We start from the raw sequence: 26,656 nt of genomic DNA on the forward strand, positions 1-26,656 counted from the left end.
TACTCACCATGGCCATAATTTAAATAACAGAATTTATAACCAACCACCGTCTAATAGAAAAATTCATCAGTGTTCATTAAAACGATAACGAGGCTTCTGTCACAATGATGTCATTGTTATGATCAATTCATGGCAATTCCTTTGATGATTTTTGTGTTTTTATAGAGCATTTTCAGTTTTATTAAAATTTTCACAATGAGGAGGTATATTCAGCCATGTGCCACTCGTGTTACAGACACGAAAAGAATTGAGCCATATAATTGTCAGCTAGCAGCAGATATTTCATAACTTTAAATTATCTCATCTTTTTTATGATTATATATATACATATACTGTTAAGAAGCAATATGTTTCATGAAATCCATAATCTCTGGCAAATAAATTTTCAATAAGGGACAGAACTAAGTTTAAATTTCTTCATTAGAGATACCAAAATCTATTGCATGAAACCAAGTAGCCCTTACCATTGAAGTATAAAGTGAAACATATTTTGATACTGGCTGTCAATAGTGTAGTTGATATTGTAATAGGGATGACTGTGAGTCTTTATGGTAATGCCATTGAGAATGTATTCATTGCCATTTTAAATTGAATAGATGTTCAGAAATCACTGATTATGAACATAGCTTCACAGTCAAAAATTATAATTAGAGAAGAATGAATAAAGTTTGAATAACTTATGCATAACCCTACCACAGTTACTTCAAGGGCTCCTGCTATCCAATTATTAAATAAATGTACAGTTTGCAGCAAACCTTTCATACTTTACAAGTAGGCTGCATGTTGTTATAAAAATATGCATCTGTAACAAATATTGCAACTCTTTTTGGCTCATAGCTTGGGATGGGGGATCTATTCTTTATGTTAATACTATTTTTGCAAACCTTGTGTAAGAATAAGTTTTAAGTGCTAACATAACTAACTTCATATCTAATCAACAGCAAAGGCTTGTGTTGTATTTAAGATTCAAGGGAAAGAGATGGGGTGCAAAGATATTAAAGTTTCTGGGTTCAATTTATAAAAAATCTGTCAAAAAACATATCTAATCAGAATGAAAGCATTAAATTTCAACTCTCAGTGGTGTTTATGAATACTATACTATATATGTGATAGATATTTTCTTTTATTCTCAGCCCACAAAATATGAAGCTTTCATTGAACATGTTTTAAATATTTAGCAGATTACTAAATTATACAAAGACAGTAGTGGATCCAGGATAGGGACAAGGGGGTGGGCTAGGTGAGGTTAAAATTCCAGCTGTAGTGGGAGTCGGAAATAAACCACCATTCTATCTAGTGTAAAGTGGATACCCAAGGGGAGTAAATTGGATACTCTCCTTAGCCGCCCCCCCCTCCATGGATCCGTCACGGTACAAAGATACAGTTATTTATACAGCATTTAAAGAATTTATTTGTATCAAATGCAAAGCATAAGGACTCCATCATGATGACTCCTTCATTGCAACTGTCTTTTGGGATATGAGTTTTCAATAGAATTATGTTGTTACATGTAGTCACAGTAAGTAATTTTTTTTACTACCTACTTCTGGGGTAATCCTTTTGATTGCTGTACCAAGTCATCTCTGAATGCACCACACTGACATCACTCACTTATAATTAATGTATGTGCTTCCACTATCATAAATGCAATAGTATGACTTCCTCACAGAATTTTACCGTACCATGTTCTATTTATGAAGTGATCATAGAAGCAATTTCCCTTACATCCACTCCACTTCCATAAATCTATTAAGAAAATTTGCCTATGTGACATGAACATAGACTGTTTCTCATTACATACGTTGCAGCTATGCATGTTAAAATATATCTTTAGTGATGCAGATCGCAGCGAGACAGATGAGACAGAGATAATCCTTGGAATAAATAAAAAGAGGAGAATTAATGGGAAAATCACAGGACCAAAGTGCAAATAGAAGTCTGGTTAAGATATATGGAGTAAGGTTTGCTATGGAACTGGATATTTTGACCCAGAAGGAGGATAAGAATGTATAGATACAGGAATGTATAGATAAGATTGACAGAGGAAAAGGAAGTAGGAAGTGCTAGACGAGATAAATGAGGCAAGGGAATTAATGCAGGAGATGAATGTGAAGTGTTCATCAAGCTTGAAATGCCGACAACAGGGATTAAGGTAAGGATTTTGAGTAACAAGCAAGGGCAGGGAGACAATGGTTCTGGAATAAATGGAATAACCATGTATGTTACTAAGAAATATGTCAACCTTAATGAGTAAATCACTTATAACAGTAAGGAATGGAATGAGATATCAAGTCATGCATGATTATAAGTGTTGATGATGTTATACCTAATCGATTTTTTGAACGTATGTACTCATTAGTGACAGTTCAATGGATGGAGCATGAAAAAATTAATAAAAGCTACGTATGGGATTGAAATCCCAAGAAACTAACGAGTGTACCAGATATGTGATGTAAATTGGCTGTTATAGGAATATGTCTTCACTTATCCTTTGAAGACTTATTAAACATATTAGTTAATTAAAGGTCGACAAGTAGTAGTGAGGGTTAATATTTTAGGAAGAAACCATACCAAGGATCCCACTTAAGACTTTGATAGAGTCATTAGTAAAATTAGACATTGCAATACTTCCACTGATTTTATTATAATAAAAATCAGTGGAAATACTGCAATGTTTTATTTTACTAATATGAAGAACTTCCACCATATCTTGCTCAATATCATACAAGGTACTTTGAAAGAGCTTATCGATGAAAAAATTTCAGTGGTCACTGATAAGCATAGAAAATAATGAATGGAATGGTGGTGAATGCAGTCATTTCCTGTAAATTCATCCTCATGAGCAAATACATATGTACACAGACAACAGCTTTCCCCAATAGCAAGCAAGAGTAGCCCAGCTGGCTCAATATTGTAAGAAATACAACTGACTCTGATTGTTTCAAACATTCCCTTAGCAGACAATGCTTGAGAACCTCAATAAATATATTCCCTTAGCAGACAATGCTTAAGAACCTTAAAATAATATTTATTTGATTGATCTGGCTTTGATATCATATATTCCATATTTTCCATGAGTCTTCAGGTACAAGGGTCCAAATTCTCTTGAATTAAGGCTCAAATGTATGGAATAAAATTAAACTTTTTCAGGATAAGTATCGAATTGTTTATTTTCACCATATTAAAACATTCAAGCCTGAAATAAGATAAGTATTGGTAACCAAATTGGCACTCTTATATTTTAACATGAGATATTTAGATGGGCACCACTGATTCTATGGCTCTGAAGCTACTTTTGATGGCAGATGCACCACTGATTCTATAGCTCTGCAGCTACTTTCGATGGTAGATAATTTGCTAGGAGGTTTTAATAGTACATAACCTGTGTTTGGCTACGAACAGCACTTAGGCAATAAAGTCGCAATTTTTTCCGTTGAAGGCTACACATTAGAACGCTCAGAGAAGAGAAGACTTTTCTTGCTTAAGGTGCCTTTCCACACTCCAAAGGCTCATTTGCCTCACAAATTCATTGATATATCATACCATCTTATGAGCAAATCAGTCATTCTTACTTTTTTACCCACACGAGCTGTATTGGTTGTATCAATTTGCCTTTCTCAGCTTCCAAAGAAAACTCAAACAGTATCTTGTATACATTACGTACGAAACGTGCTAAATACTTTCTTTTTCACGCAATATTTCACTTGCCTCACTTATTCCTATATATTTATCTCCAAGAAATACCAAGCCGTACACCAAATATTGTTAATGGACTTACCTACAATTTTTATAGTAGTACTTTGACAAACATCCTTTGGAAAAGGAAATACGAAAATACTTTCACCTCATAACATATATCCTCAGAAGTAATTATGAATTCTATAGTGACATCACATGCTAGTAAATCAGAATGCAATCAGTAGATACGATCTTTTTCTCTCTTTCGATTGCCAAATACGAAACTTGGCTGTTCTTCTAATTCAAACTGTCTTTGTAAACACCGACACATTTTGAAATCGTTGATGAAGTCAGCAAAACCAGGTAATAACAGATTTCTATACCTACACTCCTGTTACGCCTCCTTCCTTCCCTCCGATATGTAATTCTAGTATTTTTCATCAACTCACTTGGCTGGCACAAATCATAACAAACTCCTACGCCGGCACAAATATTGCATAACTTCAACATTTTCAGGGGTTTAGCACACGATCTCCGACTGCAGTCCATAGAATAGACAATATTATTTATTGGATGGTGATTATTATCAAACTTGAGATGTTTGTAAGGATTTCGTAGCGAATACCGTAGAATAGTGGTCCGTTCCGGATATATCACCGGTCTTATGGAAATATTTCACTTATTACATTGCTATTGTGGTGCTAAAAATATTGGAAATTGATTGCTGATATCGTAGATACGGATAAAAACGGAGGATGCTGCGCTTGGTCGATTATTTCTTCCGTATATTATCGTAGGGTTCTTCAGCATTTCAAAACATCCGCCATTTTCAACTATTTAAACTTCACGTTAACTTTTTACCCGAGGGAAATCCATGGTTTAGCTTGACTACCACTTTAACGCTCAGATTTGGCTTAACCATCGATTATAAAACAGAATTCTGGGACTTAACCGACGCTTAGCTTAAACTCCAGTTTAACCAGACATTATAAAACCGGCCCTTAGAGTTTAGCATTTATATTACAAGTTTCAACTTCAACTGTAGGGGCTTTTAAACTAAACTATGGTAATTTAATATTTTATACATTTCAGATGAAAATAAAGAAATTACAAGTTATAGTAGTATAAGTAGTATAGTAGTAAGTTTATTATAATAGTTAATAGATATTGCCTTTTGCTGCTCACTCCTGTTGTGCTTGATACTTTTATACATTGACTGTTGTGGTGTTCCAACAAATTTGTCAGTCATGTTCTCCCCTTTGCATGGATATGTGCCTTCTTATCTATTTCATGGTAAATCGAAGGGTCCTGGTATCGCAACTGGTTGAACACCCAGCCGGCAACAGAAAGGTTCTGGGTTCGAGCCCCAGTCAGGCTACACTTTTACCTGCTGATTTCAGGATTTTTCCATCTACCACATCACTGTTGTCCTCGTCCTTTTTCTATTGGGTGTTCCTATCCCTTTCTTTCCCTTCCTATTAATTTATTTGTATGTCGAGTGGAGTATTTTCCACATGTCTGTATGGACACACTTAAGCATTTAACCTTAATAAAGTTTAGAACAATTCAAATTTTCAAGTTGATAATTGATGATGTTTTGCTACCTCATTAATTTTCTCATTTTCATATATGCTGTGAATAAACTATCCTCAGCAATATTTTAAAAGTGGTGGGAGTAATATTTCAAATGAGAAACTAAAAAAGTCATGAGTGAACTTGTTAATTTCATGGAAAGCAAATTACTTGGGATCATAGAGTCAGTATATGGATAAAATTGGTGGAAAAGAAGGCTAGCTGATGAAAAATTTAAGAATTTCATCTATGTTTTAAGTATGAATAAAAAAGTTTTCGTCTGTCAGCAATTTAGGTTTTCAGTTTTAACAGTAAATAAAGTTTATATATCTCATTAGAATTATTTTGTGGGCCTGAATTGAAGTGGTTACATTCTTGTTAGTTATGTATTCTTCTGCTTTTTAAATTCATATACATATGTATAAGATAGAATTCAGTAAGATTTTGTATATGGCATAGTTATTTGATACAGCTGACCCCTATGAAAAAATTGTATAAAGCTATTTAAAATTTGTATACATTCTTGTAAACATTTTGTTGCTGGAATTGTATAAAAATTATTAAATTGTTCTGTATTCTGCTCAGGGCCTCAGAAGTTTTGGAAAATATTTTCATGTGATGTTAAATATGTCTATATTGTAATTATGTAGGTATGTCATTAATTTAGAATGACAATGTATAAGAATGTATACAAATTTTATACAGGTTTATACAATTTTTTCATAGGGGAAGGGATGTGCACTGATAAAGAATAAAACAAACCTGAACTACATTACCTTGCAATGACGATAAAAATAAAAACTTAACATTTTCAATTGGAATGAACTTACTTGTTGTGCTGTGCAATACATTTTGTTGCTGGAATTGTATAAAAATTATTAAATTGTTCTGTATTCTGTTCAGGGCCTCAGAAGTTTTGGAAAAATAATATGTATTATAATAAAAAATATTTTATATTTTATGTGATGTTAAATATGTATGTATGTCATTAATTTAGAATGGGATATAAGTTCCCTTTATGAAATGTTTTGTGGGTATATAATTTTATTATTCATTGCTGCATCAGAAATTTTGATACTAAATGCTGGGTATTTGTAAGAAAACTTCATTGAGTTTGTATTTTTTTAATTTTCAGCCCAAGGAAAAAATACTGTATTTCTGTGAGGAGTTGGAAAAAAATTCTTTGAATCCGAAGGCTCATCTTATTGCATTAGAAGCATGCCTAACTATGACCCAGGATCGGGGACAAGCATTTTCATTGATGGAGGCCTTGATGAAGAAAGGATATCCTCCTAGGGTTCACTTTTACTGGCCACTCCTTGCCTCTTTGGGGCAAAAAGGCGACATAAACGGTATTTAGTGTGCAATTCATAAGTTATGTTTATCATTTATTGAAATTTCTTGCTTTATCACTTCTTAATTTTGAAAAAAAATGAAAATGCAACTTTAAAACTCTGCTTTCTTGAAGGACTTGACCTGTCAAAATGATGGGTAGAGACTATTGCATTGACATTGTAAAGATTGGACTTTTGTCCTTCAAAATATATGAGAGCTAAATAAATATATGTTGAATCAGAAGTGCAAGCTCTTAAGGCTCAAAAAATAAGCAGAATACACAAGTTTACAATTTTGTTCCCTGATTAATTCACTAATGACAAATGCTTTGAATGGTATTTAACACATTCACTGCCGCTTTGGCCATAAAGACCAAACTATGTACTTCATGTTTACACCTCTTCAGTCATTATGAACAAAGAATGAGTCACTTTTTCAGCGTCCCAAAGCACTCAGCTGGTCTGGTCACAGCTACTTTGGTGCCGCATATATGACATGACCTACTCGGAACATGTAGCTGAATTTAACTTCTGGATTTAAAAAAATTTTTTTTTGTTTCTGGAAAACTATTTTGGCATGCAAACGATACCTTATTAAGCAAAAATCAGGCCATTTATGTCATACTATGTGGAATATGAAGGTAGATGGCTGCTTTTTATTTTCTCTGGTGAGTGAGGGAAATTGGATAGGTATTAAAATATTCTCAGGTATCATTTTTTCACTCTCTTATTCACTTCAGGAATATCCACACACCCAGTTTGAGCAGCTTTATTTCATGTTAACCGGTTAAATTTAGCCACAATCTCTTCTGTAAAACTTCTTTCCATCCATTTACAAATGTCCTTTGGATTTTGGATTCATATTTTGGGAGACATGAACATATAATTTCTGTGCTGTCAAAAGTAATGAAGTTACTTTTTCAAGCCATCACCAAACTGCGAATTTTGAACTGTTCTGCAACTTCTGTAAAAATATGGTCAATTGACCAAAATGGAGTTTTTAAATGAACATGTGCTCCTGAACTCAGATGCCAAGTCGTGAAGAAAATACTTTTCCTCCCTCATGATCACAAAAAGTAAGAATTGGAAAAGTCCACTTTTCTGTTAGTTCTGATTCTATCCCATATCTCTATCCATTGCTAGAATGGTTCTCGTTTCCAGTTCTTGCTTACAGTTCCGTATCAAGTACTTTATTTGAATTGCTTTATTTTTACAATAATTAATTATTTTCGTTTGGGTAATATTCTGCCACATTCAAAACTTATTAGTTTATCTCATAAAAGATCTCTATCCAAATTATCAAATGTAAATCATAGCCAAGAAAAGTTTTGAAATTGGATTTTGCTCAAATCAGTTCTCTTCTGAGTGTTTATGCTTTGGTTTTGATACCAGTTCTGAGCTCAAGAACTAGTAGAACTGATGAATGGAACCAATTTTTCCCCATCAAAGGATCAAGAGATAATTTAGATCATGAGCTTAATCAGGTTGACCTGTCTTTCGTAAGACCTGAAAAGTCAGGGAATCTAATGCTTGAAGCTTATCATTTAGTGTAAGACCTTCATCTTTATTAATAGCTTGTAAAATGTCCATGAACTCTCATGTTTAACTTACTTCCTAATTATCTAATGGGCTTCATGATAATTAGCCTAATAAGTTGGTATGTACCTATGACGTATAGCACATTATGTATATTACTGATAAATTGGTACCCGTTATGGAATAATATGGCCTCTTCTATGAGCTAACTTATTAGTAATATAATATAATATTTCTCTTTCTTTATCTCCAATTCTCCGAGTAAAAAGCATGGTGCCAAGTGTTGCAGTTTTTTTTTAGGAAAACTTAGAGTTTTGCCACAGGCAGCACCTTATGATACTGTACTGTACTCAAACCCAAATTACTTATCTAGCGACATAGTTTAATGTGGTCTTGCTAGTCTTCTGTTTTCATTACTTCTTGATTAGTACATATACATATTCTACTCAGATTTTATGAAGAGGATAAACTGTATTGTTATTGCTTCCTACAGGTATGGGGGAAGTGATAATGAAGATGATGGAAATGAAGCTTGTTCCTGGTGCAGAAACTTTAAGGGATTATGTTATACCATATCTAATGGATGCTCTTAAAAAGGATGGAAAAGGTTTTAATGCTGATTCTATTATATCTACTCTCCGTGGGTGGGGTGTATCCTTGGCATCATCAGCAAATGGTCTAGTTGGAGTGCTGATTACCAAAATGAAATTGAAAGATGCTGTTGATGTTGGTAAGCCTCTTCCATCCAGTTTCTCTACCATTGGGTTTCCAAACTTGTTAACCTGAATTTCATTCCATCAGTATTGTATTCGTTTGAGAGAATTTTACTCCAAAGGATTTTTGTTTTCACTCTGAAAACTGAAATCGTTGGTCATTCTGAAGTTGTGTTCAGAGGGAAGGCTGAAGATGATTGGCAATTCCACTTAACTTAACTCATCCGCCTTGACCGGGATTTAAACCCTGATTTCCAGGTGAATGCTTTAGCCAGTTAAGCTACCAAGGCGTCATTCTTCCCTGTGGATATTTGTGGATGGCGGATGATTTTTTCTCTGTGGATCTTTGGTACGATTGCGAATTGCGGGTGACTTCCATAAAAGTTATCACCACAGTCCCGGTATGCTTTAAAATTCAGGGATGTTGGATTTCCAAATTGAAAACATATCCATGCTATTTGTTATAAAAAAATTGATTAAAAACTACTCAATTACTGCTAAAGTTTGCATTAGAATGTCTGCATTCATTTGGCAAAGTAGTTTGATCTGAGTCTTAAATATGCAAATATTGAAAGTAAAAGTTATGGGCCACACCGACATTTTATGAAGGAAACAATAAATTTTGTAGATAATAAGTAATAATGTATGCAAACATCTTCCCATGTGCCCCTTCTGCCCCCTCCGCTGGTGCTCCATCATTCATTGGGTTGGTAATCTTAAATTGGGCCCCTGTTTCTCAGTTTTTACTTTGCAGTCACAGATAAAATAGTTCACGCCAAATGCTTTTCAGTACCTAATTTAGTGGTGCATTTCTCTGAAGAGTTATGCCTCACGCCATAACAGGGACTTCTTTGCCTCACCATATATTGTATATTTTATATGATTGTATTTTTTCTGACACGCATGTTTTTTTGTTTGTAAACAGCCAAGCGCTATAGATCCCGATACGCTCCTGTAGCCCTGATGAGACCTTTAAATATTGCTCTGGATTCTACCAAGGATTATGATTCTTATGCTGCTATTTTGAGCCATGTGGTAAATGGACTAGGTCGGTCGAGAACATTTGCTAATCAAGATGAAGATGGTGAAGAAATCGATGTTGAAGTTGCCCAAGTTCCAGAGAATGCAGGTAAAACGTCTTAGTTTTGTCATTACTGTTTTAATTTTTCAAATCCCTCGGTTGTCACACTATTTATGTAAAACAGTAGCATATGTATCATGATAATTAGAGTCATCAACTATGGATTTTTTTTAAAAGTACTTTAGTTGCTACATAAGTCCTTGTTTATTTTGCTCCTAAGTAAGTGAGTAAGTCCTTGCTCTTCACATTTTCATAGGTGAAGATGATGGGCTGCCACGTAAAGTTGTTGGAAGTTTCTTACTGGATTTATGTTTTAGCAGTCGCCAAACCCGCTCTGAAACTCTACTTTCACTGCTACCGGTTAGTACAAGTTTTCATTTATTTCTATTTATGTTTGCATGCATACGAATTTCATTTACAGGAATGATTCTCAGGTTTCTCTCCAAGTATTTTTTTGGGTGCATGGTTCCTGCGTTTCAATGGCTAAATCTGCCATCATCATCAAGGGATATGGGGTCAAGTTTTTGTCAATATTTATACCCTCTAGAGCTGTTCAACTGAGCACTGATTGGTTGATTCTTGATAGGTTTTGTTTTCATATGTTGTGGTTGATTATACTCTTCCACTTATTGCTTAACTGGAAGTCTTGTCCCTTTTGATGGTTTTTTCTTCTAGGCTAATTTGTATTGCTTCTTTTATGATACAATCCCAGTAATTGTTAATTCTGCATTGAATCTTCGTATTTTTCATTATTATTATCATTAAATCCAATATAAATTGAAGCAGAATGATATATGTACGTATTTGCAATTAAAAAGTAAAATTTCCCATCGAGTGCATTTATATTTAAGCACATGCAAAATTTTTGCGATGTGCTTGCGATGTGCTGTGCGATGGCGATGGCCAAAGACAAAAAAGGAATAATGGAAACTAAATCCCTTTGAGAAGCAGAACAGTCTTACATTAAAATGGCCCTCATAAATTCTTTAACAGCCTATCTCTGAAGGAATATGTTGTTCCTTGAATTCATTGTGTGCCTGAAATCCAGTCAATGCTCTGCTACTGCTGATTTCAGTGGGTAGAACAAGCAGATTCATCTTTTGTGCTCTGTCAGTCATTCTTCGATGACATGGCCTGTTTCCTCAAAATAGACATGACCACATGTAGGATGGTGTATACTCCTGAGGCATTGAAGGCCAGTTCATATTCAGATGCAGGCTTTAATCTTGGTTGCAGGCTTGCGAACGGCTTCATTGTTGTGTCTTTGGAGTAGCTGTTGCCAATGTTGGAGATGTACAGGCTCTGACTATTTTTTTTTTTTCTTTGTCATCATTTTTTGACATGGTCCTACATATTAAGGCCCATCTGGATGTCACATTGGCCATACTCATTCTTTCAGAAAGTGGATATATGGTGTGCTAATTGCAATTTGTTTTAGTGCTTGTAAGGAGTATGAAAAATTAAAAGATGCTGTTCATTCATCATGTATCAGAGACAATGTAGAATGGGATATCCTTATAATACTGAATTTTGCTGTATTGATCTTTTAACCATATTTTATTTTCGTTGCCTTCCAGTATATGTTGAACCATCTTTGCTTATATGTATGTGTTGTATAGAGTAGTCTTAGTAATAGTTAAAAATTTTGAAACCACTTGTGATGGAAGGAAATGTAAATGGTAAAATATGGTGTACTTGGTGATTTATGAATTATGTATGTGCATTATTGTGTATTTCATGAGTATAGCTGACCATAATTTACATTATTAGGTCAATAAAGATAATTCTAAATCTGCTGGGCAATTACTGCCGTAGTATTTGGAAGAACTTTTATTGATATGAAAAAACCAGTAGAAAACCTTTCATATAGAAAGGATACATTTTGATTTTCAATGCTTGAAGCCTTAGAGATTTGAAATGTTTTCATAGAATTTATCAGTCTTATTCCATACATCTGCCTTATTTATCTGCTTTTTTGTTATCTTCTCTTCAAAAATTAGCATTTGTGAGGAAATAAATGCATATACAGTGAGTCCTCGTTCTACGTCACCCCGTTTAACGTCATTTCGCGATAACGTCACGAAAATTTTGAGACCGTCATTCGTTTATCGCACCTACGCTTCGCGATAACGTCACGTCTTTCAAATTTCGCACGAAAAAAAGGCGAAGCGGCGGGCGTTGCAGGTTGTTCGTTTTGTGGGCGGTAATATAGTCAGTCTATACCTCGGTCTTATAATATGAGAGTCTATACAAAGTGTAAAACAGTGTTGTTTATTGATAATTGCGATTACGGTTTTAGCAAAAATTTCTGCAAAATGAATTCTTGCGTAGGTGCGCAAGGTTTTACTTGACATAATGGTGTTCAGGAACATAAAAAGTGATTTCAAGGCATTTTTCTGTGTAGAACTCGGAGTTTTTGCCGTCACTTTTTTGCCGAGTTCACAATAATTTTGGTTCCTGTAACTGCAACGATGTTTCAGCGATGATGATGCCCAAGGTTCTTAGACTGTACTCTAAGAACCTTGGATGACGCCCAGGCGACGCTCGCTCGGGCGACCACCATAGCGAAGCCGAAAAGCAAATGCTGGAAGATACAAAAATGGAGAAGGATTTACGTCACTGCTGCTATTGTCGTCGATGAAGACAGGAACTCGTATTTATGCGATAGTTTGGCATTCTCACTGTAAAAAATGCCAAAGATATGATACGCTAACATTTTTTTCGCGTAGGAATTGTGAGGTCTAGGAGACGATATTCACATTTTACATTGTTTCTTATGGGATATTATGCTTCGATTAACGTCATTTCGTTTATCGTCACATTTTTCAGGAACGGTAAGTGGCGTTATACGAGGACTCACTGTAATAATATAAATATATAATATAAATGCAATAATGTCATGAGCTGAAAATGTAAAAAATTGATGACTTGATAGGCAAGAGTAGTGATGCAGATGGAGATTTTTGCCCTATTTTATTTCGTCTTATGTCTAAAGGGATTGGAGTTTGCCTGCTGTTGATGGCTTTGAGTCGGGCTAGGTCATTGAATTATACAGATGAAGCATAATACATATGTTCTCACATTTAAAGGGTTTCTCACGATTGCCACAGTTAACCACGAATGTATCTCCCATGTGCATTCATGTACTGGAATCAAGCAGTAAACGTGGACTTAGTGTAATACAATTGCTTCATTAGTATCTCTTTGCACGTGAGCTGTACCACTGGATAACAATTTTTTCCTTCTTCGCTGTATCCAAAATGTTTTGCTCTCTTTGTATTATATTGATTGACTGAAAAATGACTAATACCAATCTGTGGGCTATAAAACTATTTCAGGCGCTTCAGAACTATGGGCTTGGCATCAGCAAAAGTCATGCTGAAATGATCCAAGAGAGACTTGGGAATGAGATTACTCCAGAAATATCAACTCTGTTGGGAAAACTTACATCTGAGGAGCTTACACCTATTAATCTCTCAGCTGAGCAGGATTTTCGTCCTCAAGCAATGGTAAGTCATGAAGCATTAATTTTTCAGTTTAAATGTTACTGGTATGAAATCATCTAGCGATATGAGGAGTATGTAATTCAACATGAAAATAGGAAATAAAGAAGGGCATGGAGTATGCCACTTACTTACCACAAACAACACAAGCTATGGCTGTTTTATGTCAATGATACATTCATCATCTGGCCGCATGGCATTGAAGAATTATGGCCTAATTTCTGATAAATCTTAACAGGCATAATGAAACGATCTGCCTTACCTTGGAAAAGGAGGTTACCCTTCCTGGATGTCGTGATCTAAATGAAAGACAATTGCAGTCTTGGAAGGATCATTATATGCTGTAGAGTCTTCTACTAATACATATTTGCATCAGCAATAAGTTAAAATATGCCAAAACATTAATTTTTGCATTAAAGGCAGCTATGTTGTTTCCTCTGCATGAAAAATGTTTGTTAATTTGGGGTGCTTCATTGATCTGTTGTATATGCATTATGCTCTGCTGCTTAAGAAAAATTTTCATTTCTTGAGCATCACTAATTATTAGCTTAAGTTTTCTTAATTTGAAATTCTTTTGTTTTTTAATGGCTTTTAATGGATAGTATGTCATGAAATTTTCCTTTGACTAATGCTCCATTATGTATTTTAGGAGGTGAAGGATCTGGAGAATCTCTTGATGGTTCAACAATCCAAAGGAAGTCCTACCCGTGGGCTTAAAAGACAGTTATTGGTAGCTTATTGCCGCAGTCGAAATGTGGAAGGGGCCAAAAAGATTCTTCAGGTAACTATGTTGTACTGTAGATTTGTTGTCTTTATACTAATATGCATTTTGCTGGGTGAATCATTAATCATATCATCTTTAGACTTAAATGTTTATACTTTTAAAACCTAGTGTTGCTCAGTCTTCCACGGGGTGGTGAATACAGAGGAACTTGGTTATAACGGCATTGGCTGTAACGTCAACTCGGGTTTAATGTCACATTTTATACAGACCAGCCAAAATTGAACATTTTATGTTGTATGAAAACTAGTTTATATCATCAACAAATATTGCGACGCTCGGGTATAGCGTCAAAAATTTTGCGGGTCTTAGGTTGCAAAAGTGGTAGTATGATTGTATTTTGTCCCAAAGTTCATAGAAACCATGTGTAGAAACATCAAAAGCAAAAACAGATCACAAGCTGGACGTTGAGCAGGTGACGGGATGCAACTCTTTTGTTTAATTGGTGTCTGGAGGGAGCGGGGGCTGTCCCGCAAACCTGGGTCTTATCTCTTCCCACCTGTACATTCTACAAGGTCACTGACACAGACACACTGTATTGTATTGTTTGTTTCGTTAGTTACGGTAGATCATCAGTCACATCACTACCTACCTCCGTGTGAGCATCGTGTATGTTGACAGTTGTATTTTACGTCGTTAGTTGTGTTTTGTTTGTGCAATGTCAAGTTGTGGTGTCACACAGATTTAAGGCTGCTTCTTTTATAACGTCACTCGGATATAACGTTAAAAATCTTCTAGTCCCTTTGATGACGTTATAACCAAGTTCCAATGTATGTTTTTTTTTCCTGAACGGGATTTTTTTCCTGAAATTCACCTACATATTTCTTTCTAGTGCATACATTCAATTTTTATATGGAGTTGTGTTACAGACTCATCAATTTCCACATTACATTTGGTAAAGTAGGCCTCTCGAGTCATAATCTACCTAATTTCTCTTCTTTCACCAAAAATAATGGCAAAGTATGGCTAAACAAAGCAACTGGAAAGAGAAAGTTTTTCCAAATCATGTTCTGATGCCACTATAACCCTTGTGGTACATAGTTGTACCAGCTACTGGATGATGCTGTGGTCATCTGAGTATTAATAGTACATAACTATGCAGAATTTTAATTAAATACACATGGTGCACACTTTCACTATTATTTTTGTCAGCTATTCTATTGCCAAATTCTTTCTACTCGTGTTGCCCAACCTATAAAAATCGAAGGCCATTCATGCCAAGACATGAAAATGCATGGGGGATGGCTTCTAGTGACCATATTGATCTGAAAATTTACAAAAATATTTTTCTAGCAATTTTTCATCAAATTAGTGGATGGCTTATAAAATGTGTGCACCTTCACTTAATTAGACCACCCTACACCCACTGGTTAATGGGGAGGATGATTTTAATTTTCCTCACTAGTCATAACAGTCAGGGAATTCAGGCAAATAAAAATTGAGACTGGAAGTGAGGAGGGAATTATCATGAAAAAAATCTGAGGTGCAAAAAGATGAAAGTTATGGAGTTGTGGCCTTTTCATGTACATGCAGTGAACCATGCCAGCTACATATATATGTATTTGTGCTTACATTCAAAGGGGTGACTTGAAGAGGTAAGTTATAGCTTTATTTTCTCTTTGGCAGGAGCTGGAGGCAGACAAAGATTTTGTTTTCAATGAGGGTACTTATGCCCTGGTACTTGAGCTATTTGCCATATCAGGTATGCCGGATGATGCTTTAATGTATCATCAGAGACTGTTGGAAGTATTTCCAGGGACTGCAATTGAAGATTTTAAATTAATAAAATTGGTTGAATGCCTCGTTAAAGCCAACAGACTGGAAGGTAATTATTATTTTCTATATTACTTACCCGCTGTACTTTATATTTATTTCTTCATAAGTAAAAATAAATGTAGGAAATCACTAGTGAGACAAGTTATCTTCTGACTTTCATATGTTATTTTACTCATGCATCTGTGGCCCTAAGTATCCTCAAGTGTTTTTGAAACATACGGAAGTACTTTATAGTCCCAACAACTCATGTCAAAATGTATTTTGCTGAACTCATTTAATCTTGCTCCCTTAAATATTCTTGTCGATCCTTTTAGATGCACTTAAGGTCATCTCTGAGCAACCTTCTGACAGAAAAATGGAATCGCGATCTTTTGGTTATAACTCTGCCAGTTGGAGAATTTTGAATCACCTTGCTGAAGCTGGGAATGTTGAGGAGTTAGATAAACTCTTTGATGCTCTGTTGCAGAAAAATTTCATTGAGCCAACTAATATCCTTATGGGTCCATTGGTCAACGTTCATTTACTAAGGTTGGTGATATTTAGAATTCTAGCCTTGCAAGGCAGTAGATACGAATGTTTTCTTGATAAATCCTTAGAATAGAAGTTACTTATTTTAATTGGAGGTAGAATGATTGTCTTTAAATCAAGCACCCTAATTTTGTTCGCTTTTGAAATCTTGCCTTATGTCAGCAATTCTCAACACTCCTATTCAATATGGGCATTCTCTGCATGTCTTACATTACATATCTTATAGTCAGAGAGTCTTTGCTTATGAAAGGAGAGCTTAAGGCCTCCTTCTTCCTGATTGGTATTATTATTGGTTTATTAATGTGGTCCACCAAGTTTTCCTTAGAGAGCACAAGGCATGGAAGAGGCAGGCAATAAATGGGAAATTGGTATAAACAGGGAATGTTGAAATGGAATGAGCATGAACTTCTGAACATGTTTGACTCATTTTCCTTCTATCTGGGGTAGTATGATTTGCCATGCTAAGATTTGCTGACTACATAGCCATCTTAGCAGAAACAGAAGGATTTGAAAAATATTCTGGTTAATATGGATAAGGTAAGGGGTAAATATGTATCAACTGAAAATAAACACAAAGAAAACCAAGATACAGTAAAACCTCTATGTAGTGAACCTCTTTACATCGTAAACCTCCATACTTCGTACCAACCCTCCGGTCCCGTCAGATTTACATGTAAATTGTAGGCAAACCTCTATATAGTGAACCTCTTTATCTCGTAAAACCTCTATATATCGTACCAACAAGACAGCCCCGAGACGGCCTAACTACCTCCGCAAATCGTACCAAGACAACTAGAGACCATTAATGCAGCCGCGATTACCTACGTGGAATGAGATTTTCAGCGATAAATGTTTCACGCTTATTTTTTTCTTATACACCTTTAATAATTTTCACGTTAACCATTAGTTAGGGCATCCAACTACCCTAATCATATATTAAGTGACGGTAAATGAAGACGGAACACATCGTTTTCTCTCGAATCATGGTCAAAATCGCGCGATAGCACTCGCTTTCTTTTACTGATGGCTTTATTTTCTTGTAAGTGCCTACAACATACTATGTTCAGTTAATAAAAGAGGCGACCAGCGCAGCCTATAATCACTTACTGACGGAAATATTTCAACTAACTTCACTTCCATCCATGGAGACAGAATTACTCGACCGCATTGCTACTTCCGCTTCTGAAATGAAAACATTTCATGAATTTTCCGCGACTAGAAATAAATCAAATTCAGTTTCGCAATTATTTTATTCCCATATTTCCCGGTGTAGCACTTTCTTACTACTGCATAGGTAATTTTTTCGATGCTTTCGTGAACGATCGTAGTTTAAAATTTATTGCGCTTAGCGACAGTCATATGTCTTGCCTGCGTGTTTATACCGCGAAATCTGACTTCCATCGGGAGTCTGGGACGTCAATTTCTAGCAATACTGAACGAACATCAATCCATGCGCGACAGTGTTAGGTGAAGGAGACAGGTAATTAGCTGAAACGCGGTAAGGCAATGAAATTTTTTACCGTCGCCGCCGCATTCTGAAGTAGTTCGCCCAGCATTCTCACCAGGAAATTACGTCCTTTCGTAGGCCTAGCGTTTCTGTGTGCCCTCGACAGAGTTTTTCTTCGGAACGCTACGTGCATTGTATTTTGGAGAGAGGGAATGCAACAAAATTTTCAAATTTACGCTCAATTTTTTGTCTATTTTTTGCAGTAGTCACGTGTTTACTTATTTTTTTATATTCTTTAACAAGTCGCATGTTATAAGAATGATAAATCAATTCTTAAAGATATAATGAGTATTTTCAATTGCTTGCCATAAAATATGAAAATTACTTAATTAATCATAGGCTGATGATGGTTTCGAGAAATAAAAGAAGGCGACTGCTTGACATTACCACATAATTAGCCATTTTCCTAGCCATCAACGAGGACAGGCAGAAGGCAGTGACCTTTCGAATACCTTCATTCACACTCACATTTATTTTAAACAACCGAGGAAAAACAGAAGAAACTGTATATATAGGCTGCACAAATAAAAAAACTCAGGCAGTTAAATACGAGGATGAAGAAATTATGTTTAGAAATATAAAACTATTGTTCTTTCCACCGAACACTATTAGTAAATTACAACTCATAATAATAATAATAGTTTTATTAGCCAAGAGAACCAATACAGATTAGTAAATGGTATAGGCTTTGTCAATACAATACACTGATGAATAACATGGGTAACATTCACATAAAAAAGTATACATTTAGAAAGTTACATTTGTCACAGCATAAAATTTTTAAGTACAAGCACTGCTCATAGAATACGTTTACAAATGTTTTCTTTACAATAGTTCATATATTCATCAACACTATACAAGGTATTTTTAATTAGGTATCTTTTGAGATTCAATTTAAAGAGTTGAATTGATGATAAATTTCTTAACTGTTCAGGTAGAAGGTTATAAAGTTTGTTTGGGATAAAATGTATTCCAGCGAATTTTGGGAGAAAATGTAGACCAGCGAATTATTTCTTAGGTCAAAAGGCATTAACGAAAATAGCTAGTGATTTATTTATAGTGAAAATGACATTAAAAAGTGCTCATAGAATTGAAAACATTATTTCGAAAGAGTTTGAAAAAAATTTTAAGCAAACCCATTAACTAATTTATTTTCTAAAAAGGCCTCTTGAACAATTTACTTTTACCTTTGTGTAATCATTAAATTGTAAATATATGTTTGCTTATGCATACCTATATGTTCAAATATATTAATATAATGGCTTAAAAGACAGTAGCACCTTTCATTTCCCAAGGATATGAAAAAATGGTGCCTACCCCTAAAACCTCTCTATAGTGAACCTCCATACATCAAATTGCCCAAATTTTGGTCACCTCCATTACGATGTAAAGAGGTTTTACTGTATTAGTTTGCAGCAGAAGAGAAGAAATCAAGACTAACATTAAAATAGGGAAGCAAACACTGTGAAGGTGGATGAATTCTGTTATTTGGGAAGCAGGATCACTAGTGACAGGAGAAGCAAGAAAGAAATTATCAGCAGAGTAGCCCAAGCAAAGAGAGTGTTCCATGAAAAGAGAGGCCTGCTTACAGCGAGAAACTTAAATATGGAAGTAAGGAAACAATTTATAAGAACATACATTTGGAGTGTGCTCCTATATGGAAGTGAGGCATGGACTATGACAGCAACTAAGAAAGCAAGGATAGCGGCCTTCGAAATGTGGTGCTACAGAAGAATGAGGAGGATCAAATGGATCAACCGAGCTAGTAATGAGGAAGTCTTAAGAAGTGTAGGGGAGAAGAGAAGCCTCATGAAAACCTTAATAAGAAGACGGAACAACCTTATAGGCCACATCTTGAGACATGATGGCCTGATGAAGACAATCGTCGAGGGACAAGTGGATGGTAGGAATGGAAAGACCTCAAACAAAATATATGGAACAGGTGAAGAAGGATGTGAAAGAGCAGAAATATGTTGGTGTGAAAAGATTAGCTGATAGGAGAATTGAGTGGAGAGATGTGACGAACCAATCTTAGGATTTTTGACCAGTGATGATGATGAGTAGCCTTTTAAGGGGGGAATGGATTTCAAATTGAATTAAAATCCGGATGCAAACCAATAAAATATAGAAAATAAATGATATCTGGTGATTTTCCGGGTATTCTTCCGCGTTTATCCATTTTTTAGGACGATATTTCGCCAACGTTCCAGTTGGCTTCCTCAGGTCCACCGAAGTGTTGATGCAGAAAGTTGTTCATCTTATATACACCCCGTTTGCCGCCTTTTTTGTGGAGGTGTGCCCTGATTGGTCAGGATCTCTGAAGACGTGTCTCCACGTGCTGGTGAGATTGTAGCTGTCCTCACGGTTGAAGTTCTTTGTCGTGACGATTTCAATTGCCTCCCTGATTATTCTCGGGTAGTAGCGGCCTTCTTTGTTCAGAAGAGAGGCGTTGTCAAAGTCAATATTGTGTGTCGGTCCACTCCATTGGTGTTCCGCCACCATTGGTGTTGGGTTTCTGCATCAACACTTCAGTGGACCTGAGGAAGCCAACTTGAACGTTGGCAAAATATTGTCCGACAAAATGGATAAACACGGAAGAATCACCAGATATCATCATAATCTCCGCGGATGCCTACTTGGAAACTTTATAGAAAATAAATTATTCAAGAAAGTGCTAAACTCAGATAAGAACATAAAAAGGTTTACTTCTATAAGAAATTCGGCATCAAAACCTTTCCATGCGGATTTTAGGATGATGTTGAGAACTGTTAGCCAACAGTTGAATGAAAAATCCACGGAAAACTGCTGCGAAATTGCAAGCGGCTGAAATACTGGTGCGGTAAAAATATTTGAGAAAATCAAAAATATATAACTCCTTTTGTACTCAAGATAAAGTTATAATTTTTTCACCAAAAATACATGTTTAGTTTTCTTCAAATTTCATACACAGCATAATGGACCTATAAATTAAGATGCAAAAGTTAGCAGGCGATTGATTTGTACCTTGCAAAATTCCAAAAGTAAAACCTCTTTACATCGTAATGAAGGGGACCAAAATTTGGGCATTTTGATGTATGGAGGTTCACTATAGAGAGGTTTTAGTGGTAGGCACCATTTTATTGATAAACCATAATATTAATATATTTAAACATACATGCATGCATTAGTGAACATATATTAACAATTTAATGATTACACAAAGGTAAAAGTAACTTGTTCAAGAGGGCTTTTTAGGAATTAGTTATTGGGTTTGCTTTAACCTTTTTAAAACTCTTTTGATATAATGTTTTTAATTCTATTGAATACAATCATATTATGACCGCATTCCTCCATGCTTAATAAAAACCATTTAATTATGTTCAATAAATCCTCAACCTCTGTTTTGGTGGGAACTGTAACTGATTCCTCATTACCAACATCTTCCTCTAAATCCATCTCTTCCTGTATCCTGCAAGATATATACATCTCCTTCACCACTATCTTCCAACTCATGCGGGGAACAAATGAATAAATCACTATCAACATTTACAAAGTCTGCAAATGTTGAATTTGTGTCAACTATTTTGTTGATTTTATCATACTCTGTAGGTTCATTCTCAAATATCTCACTTTCCTCCTGTTTGCTACCACCCGTAATCCCAGCCTTGACGAAGCATTTCTCAAAAATTGAGGAAAGGCACAGCCTGTGCATGGTCTGAAGGATGTTCCATGAGCACTTTTAATGTCGTTTTCTCTATTCACTCTCCATAAAAAATAAATCACTAGCTGTTTTCGATAATGCCGTTTGACCAAAGAAATAATTCCCTGGTCTAAGGGTCGTAATTTACTAGTAGTGTTTGGAGGGAAGTACACAACTTTTATATTTCTTAAGATAATTCCTTCATCCTCTTATTTCACTGCCCGTGTTTTTTATTTGTGCAGCCTAGATATACAGTTTCTTCTGTTTTTCCTCGGTTGTTTAAAATAGATGGTATTCCAAAGGTCACTGCTACATCTTTCTTCTGCCTGCCCTTGTCGATGGCTTGGAAAATTCCTCGGAATGTGGTAATGTCAAGCAGCCGCCGTGTTTTATTTGTCGAATCCATCATCAACTTATAATTAATTAAGTAATTTTCGTATGTTTTCATATTTTATGGCAAATAATTGAAAATACTCCTTATAATATATTTTAGAAAATTGATTTATCATTCGTATAACGTATGACTTGTTAAAGATTATAAAAAATAAATAAACACGTGACTATTGCAAAAAATAAACAAGAAATTGAGCGTAATTTTGAAAATTTCGTTGAATTCCCTTTCTCTTAGAGACAATGCTCGTAGAGCTCCGTAGAAAAACTTTGTTGAGGGCACAAAGAAACGCTAGGTCTGCAAAACTATGTGATTTCCTAGTGGGAATGCTGGGCGAACTACTTCAGAATGCGGCGGCGACGGTAAAAAATTTCATTACTCTACCGCGTATCAACTAATTAGCTGTCTCCTTCACCTAACATTGTCGCGCATGGAGTGATGTTCGTCAATATTGCTAGAAATTGACGTCCCGGACTCCCGATGGAAGAGTCGGATTTCGCGGCATAAATACGCACGCAAGACATATGACCGTCGCTAAGCGCAATAAATTGTACACTACGATCGTACACGAAAGCATCGAAAAAATTACAAAGGCGGCAGTGAGAAAGTGCTACACCGGGAAATATGGGAATAAAATAATTGCAAAATTGTATTTGATTTATTTCGAGTCGCAGTAAATTCATGAAATATTTTCATTTTAGAAACGGAAGTAGCAATGCGGTTGAGTAATTCTGTCTCCATAAATGGGAGTGAAGTTAGTTGAAATATTTCCGCCGGCAAGATAGGCTGCGCTGATCGCCTCTTTTATTAACTGAACATAGTATGTAAGCACTTACAGGAAAATAAAGCCATAAGTAATAGAAAGCGAGTGCTATCGCGCAATTTTTACCATGATTCGAGAGAAAACGATGCGTTCTGTCTTCATTTACTGTCACTTAAAATGATTATGATAGTTCGTTGCCTTTTTCTTATTTACTGTTAGGTATGCTCTCGTATGGAACAAAATGGCCCTAGGTAATGGTTAACATGAAAATTGCAGTAAAGTAAAGGTGTAAAAGAGAAGAATAAGCGTGAAACATTTATTTCTGAAAATGTCATTCCATGTAGGTAATCGCGGCTGCATTAATGGTCTCTAGTTGTCTCGGTACGAAATGCAGAGGTAGTTAGTGCATCTCGGGGGTCTCTCATTGCTATGATATATAGAGGTTTTACGATATAAAGAGGTTCACTATAGAGAGGTTTGCCTATAAATTTACATGTAAATCTAACGGGACCAGAGGGTTGGTATGATGTATAGAGGTTTACAATGTAAAGAGGTTCACTACATAGAGGTTTTACTGTATATATAAACAAACATAACAACATTCAAACTAAGTTGAGAGCAAATTAAAGTTGACCAGTATGGAAAAAAATGTAAAATATGCATTTCCTGCAAGTTTCAACGTAATGCTAAGAACAGTCTGCTGGCAACCGCATTAGAAATATAAACTCAAAAAAGCCAAGTTACTAGCTGAAATTCAAGAAAATATTTTTTATAACTATTGTTATGAATAAAATCGACTAACTATTGTTAACACTAAACGTAGCGACCCTTTCTGCTTCAGAATATATTTTTATACATGAGGAATGAGCAAATTCAAAAATCTTTCTCTCTTTATTTCCCACTCCTTCGTTAACAGTGAGGCGATGACGATTTTGAGGTGACGATCACGCGAGTTCAGAGTTTTTTACCCATCTGAAAAAAGTGCCTAATGCGCCAAAAGAAGTTTTCACTTCAATAGTCAATATTTGATGGAAATATTATATGATAGGACAAAATAAGGTGTCAGACGGAAAGGTGCTGTAACTGCTAGTTTAAACTATTGCAAGAGTCAGATACTTCAAGGAGAAGGAAGTGACAGAGGGTGCTTAAAAGGCAAGGTACATAAATGGTGAAATTAGTAGTGCAAGGATATTGAATGATGGAAGTTCAGTTGGTGCAAATCTTCTCTACATGTGGAGTTTAAAGGAGGAAAGGAGATTAAAACAGTGGAAAGATCCATCAGTAATGGCATGAAGAGGCCTGAGGTCAGATGAGAATCGAGGGCTGTTGGGAGGAGAGAGACCAAGTGAGAGAAGCGTTTCCTCACCAGAGGAGATTCTGAGCAGAGGATGGTCAAGTATTTTTATAGTGGTTGAGTTGAGCAGAGTTTGTACCAGTCAGGAAAATTGTGGAAATTGTGTAAATTATGTTATGGTCAGGGTAGAACACCAGAAGAAAAGCAAAAATATGATAATCGTGGTTGAATTTACAGAGGATTTTTGAGTAAGGTAGGTTTTTTTGTTGCCACCCTGGTTGGGCAGAAAGGGATAGTGTACATTTTGCCCTACTTTACTTAATTTTTACTGGTACTTTAACTGCTTGTCTTTATCTCACAACATACCTTGCTGCATTAAAAAAATATTATAAGACTGCTTTGCCATTGATATGGAGTCAGGGAAATATAAAGTTTCTGACTAAAAGTAAAGGAAAAGTCTGGAAAATCGATAATGGAATGTTGGTATGAACCCTGGTTGTGGAATGAGTCTACCAAATGGGAGAGCATTACTATCGAATGGGGAGCTCTCAAAAAACAAATTTTTGGGCAATTGGTTCTGAAATCTCCTTTAGCTGGTATACATAATATGCCAGCTACAGCCATGGTTCGATAAGCCATTGCTCTAATAGGAAAGAGAGCCAATACTTACCACTGCATGTGTCTGATGACTTTTAAATCTGACAGGGCCTAACCTAACTAGTCCAACCTTCGTTAATTCATCCAAGAGTGAAATTTTGTGAGATATTTTTCCCATGCAATCAGTCTGGTTGATATGACCTCATTAAGTGGAGAATTTCATTTACTGAAAATGGCCGAGCTCACCTTGTGGGAATCGTCTGCACATGATTCCCAGGAAAAGTTCCTGGTCAGCTTGCTTGCTTGAGTTGCTTTATATAGGTTTATAATTTTACCTTACGCTGTGTATAGCTTTTATTCTTTTCTCAAGTGGCATTTAACTTAATTGCTATTGACTAGGACAAATTTTGTTGTTTGAATGCTCCTTTGTAATGGAAACAGAAAGTAACTCCAAAGTAACTTTAGCCAATTAATTTGGAGGAAATCTGAGAAATCATGGTATTCCTGGCTATACATTATGCTTTTAGGCATCCAGCATCTTTGTATCTGTTTGCACAGTAATTAATCTACCTTTATGAGTTTGCAAATAACATATAACTGCTGTAGGCTCTTGGTTATCTTTCTGCCTTGTAATTATTTTTATTGAATGGAAGTAAATAGGTATTTAGGGGAGGGATAAATTAAGACAAGTGCAGTATTTTGAGAACTCTTTTATTCTCCTGCAGAAATGACATTGAAGGAGCATTGAAAAAGTTTGAGTGGTGTTGTGAGAAGTATGGTGGGACTCCCTTCAAGAACCAGCTAGCCTGCAAACTCATTGAAGCGGAAGATGCAGTGTCTTTGCAGAGAATAACAGACATCAGCACCCGTGTCCATGGTGAGGTGAACAGTCTGTATGATCTTGTCTTTGCCTTCATTGAGTGTGGGCGACTGAAACAGGCTCGACGAATTTTGGAGGTTAGTTAAAAATACTGTGATTGCTTGCATGTTTCCCTGCACAGGGTGGAGAAAAATTTTGTCCTGAAATTTTAACCCTGAATAGCTGATGTCAATATGAACTGAAATTACTGATAATGTTTGGCCGAAAAAACACCATTTTTTAAACTACAAAACTTTGAGCAAAATGCTCTTATTGGCCATGAGGTTGTCCTGTTTCATGATGCCTTGGATGCATTGCAATCTCAGGCAAGCAAAGCTTTTGAAGTCATGATTTGTCTGATTACTGAAAGTTTCTGTAGTTAATAAATGGTGTGTTTTTGACCTAAACATCATCAGTAATTTAGGTTCTACTGACTTCAGGTATTCAGAGTTAAATTTTCTTAACATGATTTTTCTCCACACTGTATAGACTGGAGCTGTCCTTCTGAAGTTAACCAAATCAATGTACCTGTTGAATTTTTTCCTTCCAGACTCCAGGACTGCGAAGCCGTCCATCTCGGTTGAGTGCGGCATGTAGGCGATACTTGGAAGAGGGAATGGTAGCACCTCTTGAAGGGCTGGTGGAAGCAACTAAAGATCTCTTGCACATAGATCGTGCTGAAATTTATCTTCACCTGTTGAATTTACACAGTAAGTTGATTCTTCCTTAATATTTTCACAAGCTATTGTATCCACCCATGTGCCTTACTTTAATGTTATTAGGAAAGTGGGGTATTTATTTAATTTTTTATCATTATCATTTAATAAGAGATGGATGGAGATATGATTCCTGAGGGTGGTGTCATGTCAACTTGTATGTTTTGGTGGGATAGTTACCGAATACTATATTCGAGTTATCCATTTCGTCTCGAGTATATTTTATGATTTCCTGCTTACTGCTGTTTATCTGCAGAATCATATGTAAAAAATAAAATCAATTTCTATCTGTTTAATAATTTTGGCAGGTATTTCTGTTTTGACTTTTCAAAACTATCTCTTATCATT

At 35.6% G+C, this 26,656-nt stretch overlaps 1 protein-coding gene across 2 annotated transcripts in view; it reads left to right on the forward strand.

The window, feature by feature from the left end:
* Positions 1-26,656, forward strand: part of LOC124157749 (leucine-rich PPR motif-containing protein, mitochondrial) — a 53,678-nt gene that overhangs the window by 6,592 nt on the left and 20,430 nt on the right. For both annotated transcript variants that reach the window (XM_046532747.1, XM_046532748.1), the window contains exons 8-17: positions 6,386-6,602; positions 8,614-8,850; positions 9,759-9,962; positions 10,171-10,274; positions 13,253-13,423; positions 14,067-14,198; positions 15,825-16,023; positions 16,289-16,502; positions 25,459-25,690; positions 26,143-26,302. In XM_046532747.1, coding sequence (XP_046388703.1) covers positions 6,386-6,602; positions 8,614-8,850; positions 9,759-9,962; positions 10,171-10,274; positions 13,253-13,423; positions 14,067-14,198; positions 15,825-16,023; positions 16,289-16,502; positions 25,459-25,690; positions 26,143-26,302 — 1,870 coding nt within the window. The remainder of the gene's footprint in view (positions 1-6,385; positions 6,603-8,613; positions 8,851-9,758; positions 9,963-10,170; positions 10,275-13,252; positions 13,424-14,066; positions 14,199-15,824; positions 16,024-16,288; positions 16,503-25,458; positions 25,691-26,142; positions 26,303-26,656) is intronic.

Source organism: Ischnura elegans, chromosome 4 (assembly GCF_921293095.1).
Source record: "Ischnura elegans chromosome 4, ioIscEleg1.1, whole genome shotgun sequence".
NCBI classification, from domain to species: Eukaryota; Metazoa; Arthropoda; class Insecta; order Odonata; family Coenagrionidae; genus Ischnura; species Ischnura elegans.